At 42.8% G+C, this 21,652-nt stretch overlaps 1 protein-coding gene across 1 annotated transcript in view; it reads right to left on the bottom strand.

The window, feature by feature from the left end:
- The window catches only part of nr3c1 (nuclear receptor subfamily 3, group C, member 1 (glucocorticoid receptor)), a 34,035-nt gene extending 16,374 nt beyond the window's left edge, over positions 1 to 17,661 (bottom strand). The window contains exons 1-2 of the mRNA XM_012856296.3: positions 17,353 to 17,661; positions 13,501 to 14,663 (exon numbers count right to left, since the gene is read on the bottom strand). Coding sequence (XP_012711750.1) covers positions 13,501 to 14,663 — 1,163 coding nt within the window. The 5' untranslated portion in view covers positions 17,353 to 17,661. The remainder of the gene's footprint in view (positions 1 to 13,500; positions 14,664 to 17,352) is intronic.
- Between the last annotated feature and the right edge of the window lie 3,991 nt (positions 17,662 to 21,652).

The raw sequence follows: 21,652 nt of genomic DNA, 5'->3' as shown, positions 1-21,652 counted from the left end.
TAGGCTGGTGAAAACTATCCTGCGTTAAAATCAGTCCACAAACTATCAGCGTTATTCTTCCCGGTCGTCCATGTTTGTTCACGCTGAGATTTCCCGCCTGACATCTGGATGATCTTACGTGAAATCTGTTCGTGTGCGATCTGCCGAGACTAAAAACCGAAATGTCACTTTTTAGTCTTGGATTGTGTGAAATAAATGCCTAAATAAATGCGACTTACATATGTTATTTTCCTCTTTATGACGCATTTTTTGACTGACGCGAATTATATTTCGGAGCGACTTATAGTCCGAACAATACGGTACAACAAATGTTGATTCTACCTTCAATCTATTTATCAAAAATAAAGCAACTTTTCAAAAGCAATTGTGCAATTGTTTTCCCATAAAAGATTGTACTAAGAATTGAGTGAAATCTTACATTATTTGAAGATCTCTTTCAATAAAAAGTGACATAAAATTTAACAGAGTGTGCTTAAATTCTATCGATTAATAAATATTCATTTAAAAACGCCCATTGTGGGACAATAAAGGAAATCCCTCTTATTAAATCTACAAATCACGGAAGCGCTGCTTTATTCACAACCTTGTTGTTTTTAGCCAACTTTCTGTAGCCCAAAGTAGCAGCTACTGCTTTGGCTTCAAAGCCACGGGAGGAAACCGAACATGACGGAGCGCAAGAAAAACAACCCCAGCGGATCCGAGTTTCCATATTAGTTTTCCTAAAGGGAGCCGTTAGTAACCGTGGAGGTGGGAGTCTGCTTCCTGGTCTGTCAAAAGAGTTGGAGGCTGGCTGCTGTTGCTGCGTGGAGACTTATAGTCCTCGGCTCCCTCATTTCCCAAGTTTCACTCTGCTGACTCAACTACGACCCAGAAGAAAAAAAAAGAAAAAAGAAGGAGGAAGAGGGGCATAACCAATAAAGACAGTTTCACTGCATCCTCCAAACCTCAACACAGCAAATTTCCCTAGGCCTGCTAATCGTGCAGCAGAACAAAGAGTAAACAGAGAAATGAAAGCTGTGGCTGCAGCGACTGGAATGGCTGGCATTTGATCCGGTGCGCTCGTTTGGCGCCAGATGTGGGGAGGCGGGAAGGAAAGTAGGTCAGAAGAGTGAGGGCTCCGTGCCGACGCTCGGTCGCTCCTGCCATCAACAGCTCTAAGGACACGCCCATGCGTGCACACCTACACAGGATCGCACAAAGCCCACGAGAGCGCGCCTCACACACACACACACACACACACACACACACACACACACACACACACACACAGGCCGGGGCATGAAGGTGATTTACAGCAGCTCAGAGTTTCTGCTGACAGACGAGATCCCTGCCCTTGGTGGGACCGAGGAAAGATGGACGGACACAGAGAGGCTCCGGTGTTTTGAGTCTTCACTAACAAGCGGTGGCCTGTGTCAGGGGGCCGGAGGGGGGGGGGCTAATGGAGTCCGGCCTGACCAGTTAAAGGGCCGGAAGGACGGCATTTAAGCATCCAGAGCCGGTGCGATGTTTACGTCTGCGTTAACTCCACAGTCAGCTTTAACCGAGTTGACTTACCAGTAGGGAACGGCGATTAGCTCTTTCTTCCTCTTCGGTTTAACGTTACAGCACTGTGCATGTGAACAATAAGAGGTGGCAAGTCTCAGGTTTAAAAAGGGGGATGAACAATTTACCCTGATTCCTCGTCTGCAAACGCAGTTTTAGCAACAATTGGGAGGCAAAGTACTCAACGGGCCATCGTTGCAATAAAACAGGCGGGAAATCCTTTTTTTTGTGGAGGATTTAAGTCAATGGGCTGAAATGTTCGAAAATACAAAAAGAGATAAAATGTGACAGCGTTTCCTACATGCTGAACTCCAGCAGAGGGAGGTTCAGACGTATGCTGCATATATACTGGCAGAGCCGTTTAAAGGCAGATATTGATGAGGCTCTGGGGAAGCTTTAGGCCTGGAAAAATCAAACCAGCTGAGCGGGGCTGAACCAGTTCTGGACCCGTAAAATAGAAAGAGCCGGAGCGGGGGGGAGGTAGGGAGGGAGGGAGAGCAGGGGCGTGGGTCGGCAACATTTGCTCCTCTGACCAGCGATCCTCTCCTCAGCAGATGGCCAACGCTGAGGACCACGAACGCGCTGACTCGCCACGTAGGCTTTAATGACAACACGCAGCTATTTATAAAACACCCTGCAGACCATAAACACCTCGATCAAACTCTGCACGCCACATCAAAGCGCCCGTATCAGCCGATTTGTTTCACTCGCAGCTCTACGTTTTGGTACAGAGACGCAGTAATTACCTGCTAACCTACCGGCTCTACCGCTCACCTCAGTTAGCCGTTACGAAGCATGCGTGCTCAAGTCGCTGCAGCGTCCCGGAAACAACGCAGCTGCCAAAAAAAGCCTCGGGGCCCAACAATTATACCCACCTCTGGTGACAATAGCACCGTTTGGGTTAATTTGTACAACAAAATGGTAGTTGGTCCGGTCCATGGAGGATTGGTCACAAAATTAACCCGGACGTTTAGACAAAAACGCTGGATTTCAGCTTTTGCGTCTGGGCGTGGTTGAATTGAACTGAAGGTGTTATTTTTTTTTCCATTGAATCTTTATTAAAACGGTGAGTCAGTCAGATTTCAAGGCACACTCACTATTCCCACGTGAGAAATACCCTGGAGTTGTCCCACCACGGTGAGATCTCCGACTTGTCCAGGCACCTCTGCAGTCAGCCCACTTCCAGATGGCAGCAGGATCCGAGCTCCTGCTGCTCTCTGTCCCTCGGCATTTCCCAGCTGGCCGGGCCTTTTCTTTAGGTAGTTTGCTTAAATATAAATGGCTAAAAATACTACAATGCATAGAAACCACTGTTCAACAATATTTAAAGGGGGTGCAGCCAAGGACGGTTCACATAAACGATCACTTATAGGAGCAGAAGCTTCGCGGGTCCTTTAAAGTCTTTCTGATTGCTGGATTTTAACAATATGGAGGGACGGTTATATCCCAGTTAAATTTAGTACAGTAGTTGTTTAAATTTATGCAACATTAATACAAATGTTTGTTAGTTTCATCAATTCTTAAAGCCAGTTTTCAAACATAAAAATTCATCCAGACCCATTCAAGATGGGATCTCTGTGTTTGTCTGGTGTTATGAAGCAGATGCAGTAGGTGCTGTTTACCTTTTACGACAGCTCCAGGCTGCCAGAATACATAATATGACTTAGACAATAGTAGACGGGCCTCCAGTCGGTTCGGGTTGTGCTTTAGTTACTGGCTTTTGTTGTGTAAAAAGACCCGAGGCAACAAGCCCTGTCAAGCCAAAACTCTCGTGAATTGCACTGAATCAGTAACCGCGCCGATGCCCCATAGAGGATGTCTATTCATGTAGCAGTAACAGAGGTTGTTGTCCTAATTACGGCAATAAAAACAGCAGAACAAGCACAAACCTTGCTGTACGTATTAAAAAAAAAAAGAAAAAAAAGAAACAGGGTTTCCAAATTAATTGCTGTTAGAATGAGAGTCTTGCATTACAGAAGATTCCTTAATGAAATTCAGCGAAACTATTAACATAATCAGCTTGGATAAATCTAAGCCAATTAGCTGCTGCAACCCCACCATCAGGTGAGGAGAAAAAAAAAATCACCACATCCTCACAGATGATATTATTCTGCTTTACGTTTTAGCCTGATAGATAATTGCTCCTTAAACCAGCTGTTCTCCTGCTTGATTAATAATTTATCAAGTTGTTTCAGCTCCACTTAAATATTTAGTGATATTGGCCCTAAAAACTGAACTGATGCTGGAAATACAAGCTGGGTGGACAACCCCTCTACTGGAGTCGACCACAAGCACTTCCACATAAATTAACAACGCCTCTATAAAGAGAACACACCCCTAATAAAACTGCTTAAAACAAAAACTTTGTAAGACTCTTGTTGTATTAGTGCTCACAGCATTAAACCAATACTTTGTAAAAGCACCTTTTGGTTGAATTTTAGATGTCATTCTCATTTGATAGGGGATTGGAAATATTTTCTCACTCTACATTGCAATAGTTCTCCAAATCTATCAGATCAGAGTCCCTTTTTTCACCAAAAGTCCAGGGATTTAAATACCTAGGATTTTTTTCCCCGCTGGTAAAAGGAATTGTGGGTAATTTGTGTGCTTCCTGTTTGCACAACTCTGAAAGGCAGCAGAAAAAAAACCAGCAGAAAAACACTGCACTATGCCTCCAGTCCAGCAGGTGGCAGTGATACGAAACCAAAGAGATCACCAGCACATTCTGTTTTGAAGCTTAAATTTAACTTCACCTAAACCGATTTGCTCAGTGTCAAATGAAACACTGAAATAAACCAAACATGCACCGTTAAATATCGTCTGAATTATATCTGTGTTCCCAGATAAAACGACGCGCCGGGATTCAGGCGAAGTGGCTGTAAACTCAGCGGGAATTTCCAAAAACGACGAGGCCTTCTGTCACAAAGGGATATCTTGATAAACCCAGCAGATATTTGAATTTTACACAGCTACACTCTCAGCTACAAACATTTTTAAGGTTATTTTTATGTCACAGATAGTGTAATATATCAAATTTAATTGCAGTCTTTTTTGGTCATTGCACTTCATTTTGAACAATCTGCTTCCACGCCGGCCATTAACAATCCCGGGGTAATCTGGAAGTCCTACACACAGACCATGACCCTTTATCTGGCGAGGTGTGGACCTGGGAAATAAAAATTATGAGGGTAAAATTGTGTCAAATCACATAGAAGGCTTTCCAAATTCCAGGTAGAGGAAAGGGGGCCAAGGAGGACATCTTTATCCCTTTTCAGCCCTTTACTGGTGATTCCAAAGAATCTCTTTAAGATTTACTTCTGGATTTGGCTAATCCATTTCAAAACTTTAAATTATAAATATAAATTATTCTATCCATCTCGACAAAAAGTCTAGTTTCAGACTTCTCAGTGACTTAAAGGCTCTGGAAGAACTCAGCCACGTCTGCATCTCGCTCGATTTCTTTTTGGGGAAAAAAGCGCAACTTCTGTCTCTGTAGTCACACAATTTCTCCAATTATTAATGCTGCGCAAATCTTTTACACCATTCTCCTGGGCAATACCTTTGTATAATGAGTTCATCTTGATCCTTTTGTTACCCTACTGCAAACTATGGTTTTCGCTAAAGCATGTAAGTGAGCAAATGTCAGGAAAATCTTACAAGAATAGCTGAACTATATTGCTGCCTCGTCAGAATCAACAGACTAAATGGCAGAAGTCAACTTGAGAAGCCTCGAAGCTGAAATTAAGGCAAAAGGTGCTTTCATAAAATATCAGTTTAAGGCTCTCCCCAAAAACCGATGTGTTTGTTTTCTGGCTTAATCGCACAGGATTTAATAAAGTCGGACATGTTTGGAAATTATTCTTCGTGGACTCCGTTTTTTTTTTTTTAAGTCTCAAAAACCTGGAGTTTTAACATCGTTGGGTTAACTTTTGGGTTCTACTGTAACAAGATGCGGAGGCAACAAAGTGCTGCTTTTGTCTGCATGTGCAGGAAGCCAGCTTAATTACAGTTCACTAATAAAAACACGTAATTGATTAAAAAAAAAATAGCCCCCCAAGAACTGCTAAAGACTCCTGGTGCTCATCAAACCTAAATTCACAGACCAAATAGCCCGCAGCGTTTTGTCTCTCTAATAAATATTCAAAACAGGTCTGCAGGGGCCAAGGAGGAAATGCCTTCCCCACAAACAACGGTTAGCAAACACAAGCTCTAATAAAGAGCTGGGATCTTGCAGAGGAATTCGGGCCTGTGCGTGTTTTCACAATTGATCGCAGGTATTTCTTTTCACAGCCACTCAGATTGAATCAGGCCAGCTCACACGGTCAAACCAGTTAGCCCACGATGAGGGTGTGGGTTCCACCAAAATAGTTAACAAAGCTGACATTTCAAATAGCGAATCATTCTGTATTATGTGTAAATAAGCCGTACCCGCCAAGCCGCATCAGATAAAAAAAAATAAAAAAAAAACGGCGGCAAGCGATGCCATTTGAAGCGCACTGTGGTATGTGTCCGTCACTCCTTCGCAAAAGGAAAGGGGACAGAGTTTGACGTCGCACCGGGCCAGCTAGTCAGTGTCAAGCAAGGTCACGTATGTAGTAGGAGGAAGTTGCAGAACTGCGTGTAAAACCGAAGAACAAGACCCGACAGAAGCCCCCTGGTGACCACCTAAAACCCTCCCAGCCTTCAGGGCCTGGAGATGCAGAAAAGGCTCCTCATAAAAACAAACTTCCCCTAATTACACACACACAGAGGCTAAACTTACACCCCTGATATGTTTGACAGGGCAAACAGCCACACGCCCACAGAAAATAAATCAGCCTCACACACACACATGCAGGCTAATCCAAAGCTTAAACACAAACACACACCTACTCAGAACACAAAGACCGGGTGATCTGAGCTGCACGCGAAGAAGAAGAGGAGGTGTATCTTGTGTCTCTGCCCATCTGTTCTTGGTCACCTTGCAAACCGTACAGATGTTGAAGCCGAGAAGAAGCCCGACAAACCGCAATGTGGACACGAGGCCCCTTCGGCGCGCAAACGCTTAAGTTGATCGCTCCCCGTCAGACACGAAAGCAGACAGGCGTGAATGTGAGAAAGACACAAACACCGGAGCCGGTTGCTTCCACATGATGCTTCTTTCATAGCTGGATCTCCAACACTTTAAAAGGGCAGCTAAGTAATACAGCCAGAAAAAAATCAACGGAAAACTCATGAAACGAGAAGACGTACGGGATTTAGAAAGGCCCTTTTATCCTTCCATACATCTAAAGAATTTTAATCTTACAGGGCATGCATGAGTGATCTTTGAAGGTCGTAATTTCTTCGTTCCGCTTGTTAAACCAAGCGTGGCCATTGGACCTGGCTTTAGGATGATACACCTAAATGATACTTGTAGAAAAACTGAATAAAACCTGATTATTTAGCATGGAACTAATGATGAATTAACCTAAAGCAATGGTAAATGTGAAGTGGAACAGGGGCAAATCGTAAACAGACAGATGACCCTTTAGGCTCCTGCAAAAGTTAACCACGTCACCCCGTTCAAAGTAAAAGTCCCCCGTTAAAAGTGCTCATCTTTCCTCTAATTGCTTGGAAGGCCATGCATCTCTCACCGAGCAAGTTGAGTCGGGTCATTGTGTTAAACCAGTTAAGCCCTAAGGGAGTTTAGACACAAAAATAAATCTCAAATAGCTCCACAATTATACGGTCTAAATGCAAACTTTTGGTACCTGTGTAAAGGTAAGACATAAAAGAATATTGTTCAAGTGGAACCACTATATATGCCGGATTTATTTATGAATGAACAACGAAAAAATATTTAAAAAAAATTAGCCTTTCCATATTTTTTTTTGTAAATAAGCTTTTATAAATCCTACATCTTGACTATAAAAGTAGGAAAGCAGGAGTGAATCAGTTGAGGCACATTTGAGGTTTTTAGGGGGCAATGTGTTACGCAGAGCTGTGATTTCGGCACAATTTAGCCAAACTGACAAAGGTTTACACCTTTGTTGGGCCTAAGATGTATATTCTATATTCTATACAAGTTATTTTCTCTCTTATGATCCCTTTCTATGACATTAACATGAAACTCCAAAAACTAAACCATAACACTGGCAGACTGTTCAAAAACACGGCCAGCTAGCATTCATCAAACGTTACCGAAAAAAAAAAAACAGCCCCACTGATTTTGAACCTCGAGTTAATCGCATTCGGTTTCACATTTATTCAACTATTTGTACTAGAGTTGCACAGATCAGAATTTAGGTACCCTCCAATATCAGTTTCAGCCAATAGCAATTTCTCATCAGGAACTACAATACACCAAAATAAGGAGCTTTCTAGCTCCACAACACATTGAATTGCGCAAATATCAGTGCGTGCAAAGTCATCATTGCAAAGGATTGCTTGAATGAAGTAGTAGGCAGGATATACCCCTGTTGCATCTACAGTCACTTCATAATCTTCACATCTTTTACCGCAGTCTGCACTATACTAGGCTTATCACTCTCCTTGTATCCAAAGCTCATACCTCATTTGGTTGCGCTTCTTTCCAGTTTTCTGCTGCAACTCAGTACAGTCATTCCCCTCTCCTCCTTCAAAGGCTTCGTACAATCAATAGTACAAGTCCAATAAACTTGCTTTCTCACCTTTAACGTCATCATATGTAAGTAAATATTTTATATTTCCACACTGTATCTGAAAATGTGTTCTCAACTGACCTTTCTTATTAAAGCGGCACCGTGTAACCTTTAGCCACTAGGGGCGCAAGACCTGTAACTTACAGGTTTATCGCCCCCTGAAGGCCACTGGCAACACTGCACTGTTACAAATTAAACAGTCTCCCTCCACGTTTTGGAATCTGATAGCAGGCCATTTTGTACTAGCCTGGCCTGCCAGACTGATATTGTGTAACGCTCCAGTTCTGCACATCATAAATCTGTGCAGAACTGGATCCGTTTGAGGAAAGGAGAGAATTTCAGCAAAACACCTAGTGCCCGCCTACCAAAAGTTGGTTTTAGCCAATCACGGTATCAAATTAAAACGTAAGCGGCACGCGTCATGAGAAACCACAAGAGGGTAAGCTAGTACAGATAAAATTGTGGATTCTTACAAATCAGATGTGATAGCAGCAGCTACGAGTGTGTCCTCCTGCGCTGCCATGTTTGAGTTGATTCGGCTGTGGGCTCAATCGCTCTTGTTTTCATCGCACCGGTATGTGCCGCCTTTAACCTCGATATTGCAACACAAACGGTTAAAGCCGGAGTAGTACAAGATGGATTCTCGTGTGAACACACACATACCGCAAGAATTCGTCTTGCAGGCAAGGCCACATTCACCCCTTTAGATTAAATCCTACAATCACAGAACCAAAAATATGTCTGATCAGATAAGTGACCCCCTCAAGTTACCTGGGCGAGTTTTTAAGAAGGGCAGCCCGCACAGAGCATCTATACACGCCAAGCACTGTATATTGACCTAAAAAATTATTTAATATATTTCAAACTAAGATAATACTAGGGGCAAAACTTACTGGGTGCTGTTTTAATTAAAGGTCAAGAATTTGCCATTTTCAGCTGTAAAGTTGCAATTTAATGTTTTCCTGAATTTGTGCATCTGTAAAGAGCTAAATTATTTCTTGCATTCCTGTCATGAGAAGTAAATATAAGTTCATGTTAGGAGTAGAGGCAAATTCATGTGGCTAACCCGTGTTTAGCGTATTCTATGCGTGCTCAGCAAGGCTAGCATTACTAAAATACAGGCATGTATTGAGATGTGGAACACAGCTTTCCCTTGAATAGCATCTTCTCTTTGTTTTTCGTCTGATGTTCTAACGTTTGAGTGTTCTTCCCTCAGTAACCGTGCCAACACTGAAAATTGTTTGGATTAACTGGTTGGAAAAAAGACCGGAGGGTTCAGTTCCTGACCAATCAGGGATGAGCAGGCTGAACTACTGTCATCAGCTAAGTTTTCTTAATACAATTTCCTCTTCTGTTTGCTCCCCCAAAGTTAGGCTATGTGACATGTTTCAAATAATAACAAAAATAATAATAATAATAATAATAATAATAATAATAATAATAATAATAATAATAAGGAAATAATCCGTCTGCTACTTGAAAATTAGCACAAGGACTTCAGACAAATGCTTCTGTTAACTGGTCCCTTTTAAGTCTCATCAGGCCCTCCAACTTGTTCGTTTTTGTTTTTCACCTAAACATTATTTAGATTAAACATAAACCGGTTGGAATGTGTCAATATTACGCTGTGGCGTGTTTCGCTTCAGCGTGATTTCACAAACAATCGTTTGTTGTCGGAGCAAACCACGGATGACCACATTGTGAAACTGGTTATTCAGCATCACTCGCTGCATGAAACCAGATAACTGTCTGTCTGAGCTGAACTATAAATAGCGTGACTACAACACAACTAGCATACGTTCTCCACACATTACTACTACTTTGAATCCGTTTTCTGCTCTTTTTTTCTTTTGAAACACGACACGGGGCTACGTCAACAACAAATCCAACCGACGACACAGAAACCGTTCCGCCGACAAACAATCGGCGGCCGACGGTTTTAAAGCGCAGCAACACCAGACTGAAATCATTGCAACAAGCCTTTCCAGGTGTCGTCTGTCTTTCTATAAAATTAGGTGAATAAAAAAAAAGCATCTTGAATAGCTGATGTCATGCATGGCGGGACAGATACCCTTGTCAAAAGAAGGGATGGGGTCATTAACTAGCATCTGTGTAGGTGTTATAAAGTTTGCTGTTTCAAAATGTATTTTTTTTTATTTGCTGTGTTTTAGAAAAACAAAATCTAAAAAAATGTGGCCCTATTTCACAGATGAGAGCTTTATTGTGGGTAAAGTTTGACTTAACAGTTTAATGTTTCCTAAACAAACCTCAATCCCAGGTTTATTAACCATTTATCAAGCTGTTTCAGTTCAAAATAAATATTTAGTGCCATCAACCCCAAAAACTGAACTAAATCATAAAGCTGCACACTGCCACTCAGCTGGCTGAAAGAAAGCTGCTAGGCTTTTCCGAAAAAGTCAAAACTCCAATGTTTCCAATAGGGCTTAGCAATATATCATAAATGTATCTTTATTTCAGAAACACTGCATACTACATCGCTCTCAACAACTGGGATGTATCTGTTAAAAACTGACGGAGACAGACAGGTAATGAAGTTAATGCAGATGCCTTCAGGTGCATCCGTAATCACAAAGAATGGGGTACCGCGCACGTGACGTCACCGACTCAAGAGCAACGCCCCTTTTGCCGCTTAGGTAGGGCATACAGGAGAGAACGCATACAGGAGAGAACGCCCGTAGCAACCAGCTATTACACGCGCAACAGAACCAGCGATATGACCGACTTTACAGCCATTAAACTTTCCCAAGACGATGTCCCAGGCACACGGATTACTGGTCGCACTGTAGAAGAACACACCAACCTTCAGCTCAAACGATGGCTTGAGTGTCGAGGGCTAAAAAGACTGGAAAACTGGCCGAGTTGATGAACGGTAAGCTTTGTTTTTTTTCCTGCGCGGCGGTCATGGCGTCATCGGCCGTTTTTTTGTTTGTAATCACCGTCCAGGGATCGGTATATGTTTAATGTTTCTCTTATTTGAAATGTTTTTGAGTAAGCTATCCTGGTAGCAGGGTATCATGTTAGCGCCTGCTACCATGATAGCCTATATGCTGTCATGGTAGCAGGCGCTTCATTATTAACATGTCGGCCACCAAAATACTCTTACCTTGACTTGATGTCGCTGGAATTGGGTCAGGATGTTCTTCGGTTGGGCCCTTTCCTCCGACAAAATGCTTGCTACATATGTACTTGAATTTGGTAACTTTTTCCGGGTTGAACTGTTGTGTAGGCCGACCGCCCCGGTGTTCCAAGCGCACACTTTTCTCTTTGGCACTCTTGAATTTCGGGAAAGTAATGAAGAAAACATCCTTCATATGCGGCCGATCAGCGTACCTCGAGTCGCTGTTGCACGTTCCATAGCAACAATGTTTAAAAACCATGGTCTTAGATTTGGAAAAAGCAGTCGTTTTAACGAGTAAAACCTAGGCTAACGCACGTCTCTTTTAAAGCAAAACAGCGGCGTGTTTCCGGAGTTTGCCCCACTGCGTACCACGTGATGTGACGTTACGTTTCTAAAAATAGCTCGCTCGCGGTACCCCATTGCTTGGATGGCAATAGCTGCCAGCGACACTTGTAGTGATGCTTGTTTCTGATGCAGAACAAAATGCTTTTAGGCAAAATTTAAATGTTCGGCGTGTGAATAGGAATAAACAATAGGAAATAATCAATAGGAAAAAAACGGATCAATAAACAGTTTTCCTTCCTTTTGCATTGTAGCCTATCATGTAGGTTAATACTACAGTCATTACATCCTCCCAACCAATCACAACGCAGACCCAGGAACGCTCCGTCACCAAGCTTCAAAGAGTTCAGAGAGCATTTGCTATTTTAGATTTATTATTTTAGATAGCTACATCACCATATAATAGTACAAACATCTTAAAGAAAACACCTATATTGTTGTAATGATCAAAGGGTTCCATTATTCAAAACATCCTGCTCTCCTTTAAAAAAAAATTAATTAATTTTTCTTTTTAATTTACACCTTTAATTAACCAGAAATTCCCATTGAGATCAGAAATCTATTTTAAGAAGAAAGAGCCGGTAAAGTTAGGAGCCACATAAAGCAAAACCATAATAAAAACTTCAAAATTGCTGCAAAGCTGTGAAAAGTGGTGTTTAAATCCTGCAACTTCCTGCCTGGTGAAGTTGTGAGTTTTTTAAATTTCACACCTACATCAACATAAAAACATACTCTATAACTTATGCGGGTTAAACATACCTTTATCCTTTTCTGGTTTCCAGCTCTGGCATGACTCGTCATTTTTCCCTCGTATTTTCCACCTCAGTTTAACTCTTTTCAAATGCGGCTCACAGTAACATTCACAATGGTTATAGTCGACGTCTGAAAACCCTGGTACTGGGCCAAACTCTGCTAATATTCACATTTTCATGACAAAGGAGCTGCTATGTGGATAATTGACAAGAACATATTGATTTCAATTCCTTAAACAAAACTTATTATCATTAGTTTTTGCAGGGATTTGAAAGAAAGCTAAATAAATGTTCTTTAGCGTTTTATCAAGCCTTATTATTGCTCATAACTACAGCATAAAGGATGAAGAAAAGTCAATGGAAGAAAAAACGAATGAATCAAATTAATTATCTGAAGGTAATTTAAGACAGTATGGAAAGATCTGGGGATTATTTGAGGTATTTTAAAGCTTAAATTATTAAATATAAGACATATTTTAAAACCTTGCAGAAATCCTCTACTCAAGTGAAAGACCCGTGCTTCATTACAGTCACTAGGATCCGCTCAGAGACTGAGTAATAGAAGTAAAACTTACCTAATTTATAAAATGAATAATTCAAGTGAGGAGAACTGAATATATTGTGGCCAATATAATGTGATGCTTTGCTTTAAATGCTCTGCAGGGCAGCACTGCAAAAAGGGAACTAAAAGTAGGTAAAATCCTCCTGAAATTTGTGTATTTTTCATTGATTTGAGGTGGTAAATCAGACATTTGCCAATGGAATAAGATTTTTTTTCACTTAAAATAAGAACAATTCATCTCCACCATCTTATTTCAAGTGCAGGATGTCTAATTATCTTATTTTAAGGGTAGAAATTCTCATTCCATTGGCAAAAAATCTTATTTAGCTGCTTAAATCAAGGAAACATATACAAATTTGAAGATAAATGAACTTACTTTTAGTTCCCTTTTTGCAGTGAGAGGGAACCTGTTCGAAGTGAGGGCCAACACTAGCATCCTAAAAAAGAATAGCTTAATGATGCAGAGTTTTTATTTTATCACACACCAGACCTCACGGCCCTACAGGTGAACGCATCAATTACCTGCCAAAGCTGGAGGGGAAGCCGGGAGAGCTGGAGAAAACCTCGCTGGCCCTGCGGATGGCCGAGCTGTCTGCCTGGCTCCTGTTCCAGGCTCCGCCGATGGTCGTCACCGGCAGGAACAAGCCAGACACCGGTTTCTGCTCCTTCTCCTGGAGGGCGTCGCTGTTCCTGGCGTTGACTCCGAAGTGGAAGCTCTGCCCCCCCGAGGTGCTCACCCCGCAGATGGAGATGGGGCTGGAGCCGCCCATCTGGCAGTAACCCGCCGACGTCTTCTCCTGCTTTATCACGCCTGGCGTGCACAGCTGGATGAAGCCGGCGTCTTTTTCTTTCTTCACCACGGCGGGGAAAGCGGCCGTGGGGGTCAGAGACGCGGATCTGGACGAACCCGTGCTGGAGCCCAGCGGGCTGGTCGCCTTGCCGCCGTCGAGCGCCCCGGACGTGTTGACGCTCTCCACCGTGGGGGTTTTCAGGTCCCTCTCGGACATCCCCCTCATTTCCCCGTCCGCCAGCAGGGAGTCGTCCGCCAGCGTGGACAGGAAGGCGTCGTCGCCCACGTAGAAATCGGAGGGGGACGCGGTGAGGTCGAACTCCTGGAGGAGGTCCAGGCTGGTTTCGTTGAACAGTTTCTGGTTCATGTCCACGTCTTTGCCCATGTGGTCGAAGGCGTGGTCCAGGTCGTTGGGGTCCTGCTCGCCTTTGTCCATGGAGAAATCCTCGGTCTTCACGGCGAAGAGGTTGGGGTCCGAGCCGCCGATGAGCGAATCCATGGAGGACTGGGTAATGTCGGCCATGCTGGCATCCAGCTGGGGCAGGACCTGGTGGCCAAAGGTGTTGGAGGTCTGCGTCTGGTACAGCTGCAGCTCTTCGGGCCTCTGATCTTTGGTCAGGCCCCTGGTCTCTGGGCATTCGACCAAGGAGCCGAGGGTGGCGGGGGCCGAGGCCAGCTCCTCGGGAAGCGGGCTGTTGCTGAGGCCGTTGGTCACCTGTCCCGGCTGCATTAATGGGCTGGATGGAAGAACGACAGAGGGAGGAGAGGTGATGGACATGGCACTGTGAGGAGCCACCTTCAGAAGACCTCCCTCCTCAGGGCTTTCAGTGTAGACCAGTTTGCTCAGATGGTCATTTCTTCTGTACGCTATCTTCTTCACTCCGCCTTGATCCATCTTTTGATTTGGGGAAGAAAAGTAAAAAAAAAAATGTTAAAAAAAGAGAGAGCAGAGGAAACCGATTCAAAAACACTAAAAAAAAAAAAAAAGAGAAGATAACCGGACAAGCGGAAAACCCAGTTTACAACTAAATTTAACCTTTCTTAAGGCTGGAAGATCTTTACTAAATAATATAAATAGAGACGACAACACAAGATGAATTAATGCCGTCGACCTCACAGGGATCCTACAGACAAACCGGCAGACTATAAAGGCTGGAAACTTGCCCAGAAATTAGGTTTTCTCAAACGAATCTGTCTGTTCCCAAGCTGAAAAAGCAAGAATTTGGTTTTTTTTTTGAAGGCCCAAGATGCCTTGCTGGACACAAAAGTACAATCTGTCGGCTAATTTAAGGGTAACAGGAACATGTGTGGACGTGCCGAGCGTAAACAAACAAGTTCCTACAGACGGACGGCGCTCTTTGCCGAAGGTTTGCACATGAATCAAACTGGATCAGATAATCCACCGGGCAGCTTACGAGGGCAGGGATTTTAGACGGCTTGGCATATTTATAGGCCACATTATTCCTTTGCATCTTTATGTCGTCAAGTCTCTTTCGAGCGTTACCAGCAAAGCCAGAGGTACACCCGCGTGTTTTAAAAAAAACAGCTACGTTAGTCTGGCACGCCGGTGCTTGGGTTTGAAGTCCTTTTTAAAGAAACGCCAGAGAACGTACCAGAATGACACATTTAATATTGTTTTTCTCTGGCTGTATGGAACATAAAGCAGCTAGGGCGTGCTCCCCTCCCCCACACGTTGCTGCCAACGTTTATGGTAAAAGATTCCCGCACTTCTCCGTCGTTTAGAAGTGAGACAAGACAATCTGTCTGGAAATAGTTCCTATTACTCTTACATGGCATGGAAACCAAAGGAGCCGACTGAGCAGACCGCCCCACTATTGTCTGAGCTATATGCACATTCGCCTGAAAACCGTGAATAAATGTATTACTTTATTCAAAATTAGGTCTGCGTAGCAAAATCAAAGTCACTTAAAAATTACCGTTTTAATTTGGCAGAAACAGGACACTTTTCTCTTTTAAATAGCAACAAATGGATCATGAGAAACATTTTTGGGTTGGATTTGTTTTTAGTATCAATGACAAGATGCCACAAATTTAAACCAGGTAAAATGTGGATCATAAATATTAAAATCTGTGCAGGTGTATTTATATCTCCATAGTATATTAATTTTTTTTTTATAGTACATGCAAAATATCTGAAAACCAGCGCCTGGTGGCAATTAAAAGCTGCCTATGGATGAGCTGCAGAACGAGGTCTCCCACCGAGTACGTTTGCTGTGTTTTTTTTAAAGCCACTCAAGCAGTTTGCAGGGATCTATTAAACCACTCTGTGGGCGTAACCTTTGAGCAATGCGTGTCACATGAGGTCCTGTACGTTTTATCTGCTGCAGAAGTTGGGACTCGTGGCACATTAGATGTGGGGAATTTGAGATGTATCAGGCTTTTTCTCAAACAATAAAAAAGAACGACTGCCTCAAACTACACACTGATGGTATTTGTGTTTTTTTTATGAATTTAATTAATAGATAATAAATCATTAAGAGAATAATTGACTGATCACCAATCAAACCAATCAAAGGGAAATTGGTGATTCGGATCCTGGGTTAATTTATTCGGGCATCTCTTTGTGACCTTTCCAGGGGTCCAGAAAAGATAAATAAACAACAGTGTTTACGTTGTTTTGCCCTTGGATTATCACCCATACTTGCACTCTTCGCAGAGCGGTAATCTGGGCTCAGAACCACTAAATTATTTGATATGTGAAATGCATTTAGGGTTTTACATTTAGGGTCCCCCCCCCCTGCTCCACCGGATGCGTTTTGGTCGTTTCCAGCCTTTGCGGTTCTGCTGTATTAACACTTGGTCGGCTGCGCTCGCTGGCCTGGCTCTGCATGAGCCTGTAGTAAACATTACGCATTACGGCGTGGTGACACCCCCCGGTAATCCGCATCTCTGTTTACGTCTTGCAGGTTTCATCTCTCGGTCGGAATCGGGCTCTCGTTGCTTCGTTGATCTGTAAGGCATAAAATCTTCACCCTACACAACCTGACGTTAGCCTATATTTAAAAGGTTAGCTCGGCGCCAGCTCTCACCTCTTTGCTTTCCTCCACATAAAACTTTTTCCCAGCAGGAACTGTGTAAATCACGCCAAAGCGTTGGCGCAAGGCCCCGGGGCCTCTGGATCCTTTTGGACCCTCATCCCACCATGCATATTCAGTGGTCCTTGCAGCAGCATGGCTGAAACGACCAGCGGAGACACCCCCCTCCTCCTCCCGTGGCGTTTGACAGTTAGCTTGGGCTAGCTTACTTTAGTTTGCAAAAAAATACTCCCAGCCCCTCGATCACCCATCTAAGTGCATCACACCCTAAATACAACAAACCCCAAACAACAAGAATCTAGCCACCGATGCAACGCCAACACCGTCAAGTTTCACCGAGATGTGCTACCTTTAGCATTTTGCGAACTGCTAGCATGCTAACAGCTAGAGCGGCTAATAGTTAAAGTAGCTACATTTGTTGGGGCTAGAGGCTAACATAAGCGTTATAAGTGCACGTCTAGCTATTACTGGGTCAAATCGGTGTGATTAACCGTGTGCAACGAGCGTAATAGAAACTATCATATTTACCCTTGATATGACAGGCTGCTAATAAGAGTCCATAGGTCATCAGTCAACATTGTTTTGGTTGAAAGTGGCAGTTCACAACACGATGACTGACTGTTACTCCCCACTGGTCGTCGCGTCGTCGGCTACATGACTACACCGCACGGCAGCACGCGTGAACCTGGGTGTGTTCTGTCTGCCTCTCGGCTGCCCAGTCCCGGTTTTGCGGTGAGTAGTCATGCAAAAATGTCACACCGCCTGAGCTGCGCTGCTAGCCGCTGGGAAAGTGGGTGCTAACCTCTAGGAAAAAACATACAAAATGGAGATCAAGGCAAGGCAGCTCCGGCGCTGACCGGCTTGCAGCGAGCAGCGCCGCCACCTGCTGGCCGGGCGCTGGTACTGCGCGCGGAAAGATCGACTCCGACGGGTCGGCGCTGGGGCCTCAGAGCAGTGATTAGACGTAATAGTAGCGACAACAGGATACCAGAAACACAGCAATGATAGACAAACAAATAAATATATAAAAACAAGAGATTAAATAATTGCAGACCCCATTATTTGCAAAACGCAGGCGGTTAAGAAGACAAACCGAAACAGGAAAAACAAGCTTTAAGAGCAATAAAATTAACTCCCAACATTAAAGCTATTTATTGTTTGGTAACAGCCAGAGTTTGACACAAAAGCAACCGCTTCTAAATGTATCAATGCCCTTAAACATTTCCACATTTTATCGTGTTATAACTACAAACTTACAACATATGTTATTGGGGTCGTATGTGATATTAAAACACCAAGTAGTTCATAATTGTTAACCTTCATTAGGCAAGACAAGGCACGTTTATTTATAAAGCACTTTACAGTAACAAGACGATTCAAAGTTTTATACATAAAAAAGTATAACACAGGCAAAGGGGAAACATTAGAGGAAAGCAAATTGCAGTGAAATAGTAGAAGCAGGTTAAGACAGTGTTGTATAAAGTACTGAAATCTCAGAGTCAAGTAAAAGTATAAGTACCTCTCCAAAATTTGACTTTGGTAAAAGTCCAAGTCACTGACTGAAATGTTACTTGAGTGAAAGTCTTAAAGTATCTGAAATGTCTTGTACTTAAGTATGAAAATTACTGTAAAAATAGATGTACTCAAGTAATGTAATAAAAAGTATAAGTAAAAAGTAAAACAAAGCAAATGCAGTTTGAATGACATTTTTAGATTTTGGTAAACTTAGAAAGTCAAATTCACTTGAAACAATATAAACAACCAGGAGAAATTTAGACCAAGTTTAGACAGAAAATACAACCTTTTTGTAAGCTTTCAGTTTTCCTTCTTCAAGTAAGGTCAGTGCTATCCACTTTAAAATTGTAAACAACCAAGTGCAGGCAAAAATTAGACCAGGGGGTGTATACTAAGAACATGGTTAAGTGATAAACCAGGTCCAGTTAACCTACAGGAAGTGGTAAAGTGGTAAACCTGCTAATAGATACACCTGCAGGTATCATTTAGTTAAGAAAATTAGGACTCTGCTATTAGATGCTTTACCTATACCACAGGGTTAATTTAACCTGCTTTACTACTGAACCAGCTTCTTATCCTGTTGGTGGTGATGAACAAGGTCAGGCAAGTCCCGACTTTGTCGCAGTCAATCAGTAGGTGGGGTTAAAACACTTGCCTGCGTGAGTCTCTCTTTCTCTTTTTGTAATGAGTAACTAAAGCAAACATTGAAAATGTATTGGAGTAAAAGTATGCAATTAAGTTCAGAAATATAGTGAAGTAAAAGTAAAAGTTATCAAAAAAATGTATACTCGAGAAAAGTATAAAGTACTACAAAATATACTCAAGTACAGTAGTGAAGTATTTTTACTTTGTTACTATACAACACTGGGTTAAGATATAAAACAAGTTGGACCACAAACTTCCGCATTAACATTTAAAGGCAACTCTAAGCAAATGGGTTTTTACCCTTGATTTAAATGAACTCAGGGTTTCAGCACGTTTACAGTCCTATGGGAGTTTGTTCCAGATTAGACTAAATGCTGCATCTCCGTGTTTTGTTCTGGTTCTATGCAGAGTAGATTTGAGCCAGAAGATCTTAGTGGTCTGGATGGTTGACACACTGACAGCAAGTCTGTAATGTTTTCATTACTGGAGCTACACCTGCCAGTCTGACGGGGGTATGTCTCTACCAACTTTGCATATCTAGTAACGGAAACTGTTCCCCATTCCTCTTTATGAAATAGCTCAAGCACTGGCCACAGACTACCAGTTGGAATTAGGCCCACGCTTTGACTGGGCCATTCTGACACATGATTGTGCGTTGATCTCAACCACAGCAGCTCTGGCTGCAAGGTGAGCACCTGCTACCGCTGTCACAAGTCTTTTGGGCCCATTTCATGTTTTCTACAAGGATTTTAGATCTATCTTCCTGTCAACTCTGACTGGTACCCCAGTCTAAACCCTGCTTTAAGCTTCTCCAGGACTTCATCTGAGTCCTGGATGGTGTATTTCTTTGCCTTCGTGAAGATGCATGTCCCCCAACGTGTTTTAATGAGCCTCTGAGGTGTTCCCCAAACAGCTGTTTTTTATGCTGAGGTTATAAAACAAACAGATGGACTCTATTCCCTCATTAGGTGTCTTTTGATGGCAATTGGTTGCATTGCGTGTAATCGGGGGGCATCGGAGTAAAAGGGGCTGAATATAAATACACACCGAACTTTGTGATTTTTATTTGTGGACTAACTCGTTGTTTAAATCAAAGATTTCTCCAAAGGAAATAATGTCTTGCAACTTAACTTAGTTTTTGTTCTTATACAGACATAACCCCCTGCTCATACTATAATAAAACAAACTACACGCCATCATTTTCAGATCGGTTCATATGCTCACCACTGTAGGTGCATAAAAACGTCACCTAACATTGATGTTCAAAAAAAAAAAAGAGTGAATTTGTGATCAATACTATATTATTATTTTGTACAGAAACGTTTATTTGATTGTTCCCTTCAAGCAGTTTAAGAAAGTTTCCTCCATCAGAAACTGGAGTCCGCCTGAAAAAAAAAGAAAAAAAGGCTAAATTCACTGCCACTTCATACCTCGGCCTCTTTTGTGTGAAAATATGAGTAGAAGAAAAATTGAGTGGGAGGGAGGAGGAAATAGGACGAGGGACGCTGCGTGTGAATAGCTCTGCAGAGAGGTGCTTTCGAGGTGGTGCGTTGGTTTTTCCATGAGACACTCCCTGCATAGGTTTCTGAATGGAGCACAGACCACCGATCAGAACCAAAGCAGATTTTGGACATTGTAAAAAAAAAAGGCAAAAGGAGCAGCTTCCTAACGTTTCTTTAGAGCTGCACTGTGGATAATGCAAACGAAAGGGCCTGCAAAAACAAAGTTGGCATTTTAATGTTCCAGCACACACAGATTTGTTACTTCAAGCTCAGCTGGGAAACGTAATGTCTTACATTACTGATGCGTGAAATTCAACTCTTTCCAAGCAACAACAAAAAAAAAAACAAAAAAAAAAGCAACAGAATCTAACCTGGGTTGCTTTGCAACGTGCAGGAAAGAAGCGGTGACAAGAGGATGTTTCTAATGGGAGGATGAGTGAGACGAGTAAGTCGCAGGATTTATAGGGCATCTGGGAGGAGAATCATTTAGAAGCGGAATCTGGGACATGAAATCCGCGTCTGTCGCAGCTGTCCTGCGTTTTAAACAAGCCGCGGATCTAATGACGGCCCCTCTTTACACGCTGTCTGCTGCTGTGATATTGCGATCGCTAAATACTCCAAACATTACAGGACCGCAGAGACCACGAGGGAAGAAAAACATCGCATCACTGGAGAAAAGAGATCACAGAGCTTGCCGTGGCTCTAAATCCCCACTGTTTAAATCCCACTCAGTCCCCTGTGGCTGCTTAGCAACCCCCCTCTCCGGCACAATATACTGTGAATTAACAGGGCAAAGCGTGACCGCTGCCTCCTCAAAAAAAAAAAAAAAAAAAAAAACACGAGTCAAGGGTGCTCTCCCATCGTCGATGCCCTCTCTCAGCACAGCCGCAACAAAAGGGGCCCCTGATGTTGCCTTTCCTTTTCAACCAGCACTCAGGTGAAGAATCAGACCGGCTGCAAACAGCAAATTCACCGAAGCATCAGCAGTTTCTTTTCTCCCCCCCCGGGTGGCTCAGAAACCTTTAAAACAAGAACAAAATCAAGTTCCCAATATTGTTTGCTCATTTAGGCCCCATTTCATGGCGTCATTTTGGGGCAGCACACATCTGTGACCCACATAGAAGTGTACGCAAACGCTTGTCAATCCTTGACTTTTCAGCTTTTGC

Source organism: Fundulus heteroclitus, chromosome 23, assembly GCF_011125445.2.
Source record: "Fundulus heteroclitus isolate FHET01 chromosome 23, MU-UCD_Fhet_4.1, whole genome shotgun sequence".
Classification (NCBI taxonomy): Eukaryota; Metazoa; Chordata; class Actinopteri; order Cyprinodontiformes; family Fundulidae; genus Fundulus; species Fundulus heteroclitus.
The sequence above is the reverse complement of the archived record's forward strand: the minus strand, read 5'-3'. Positions and strand labels throughout refer to the sequence as shown.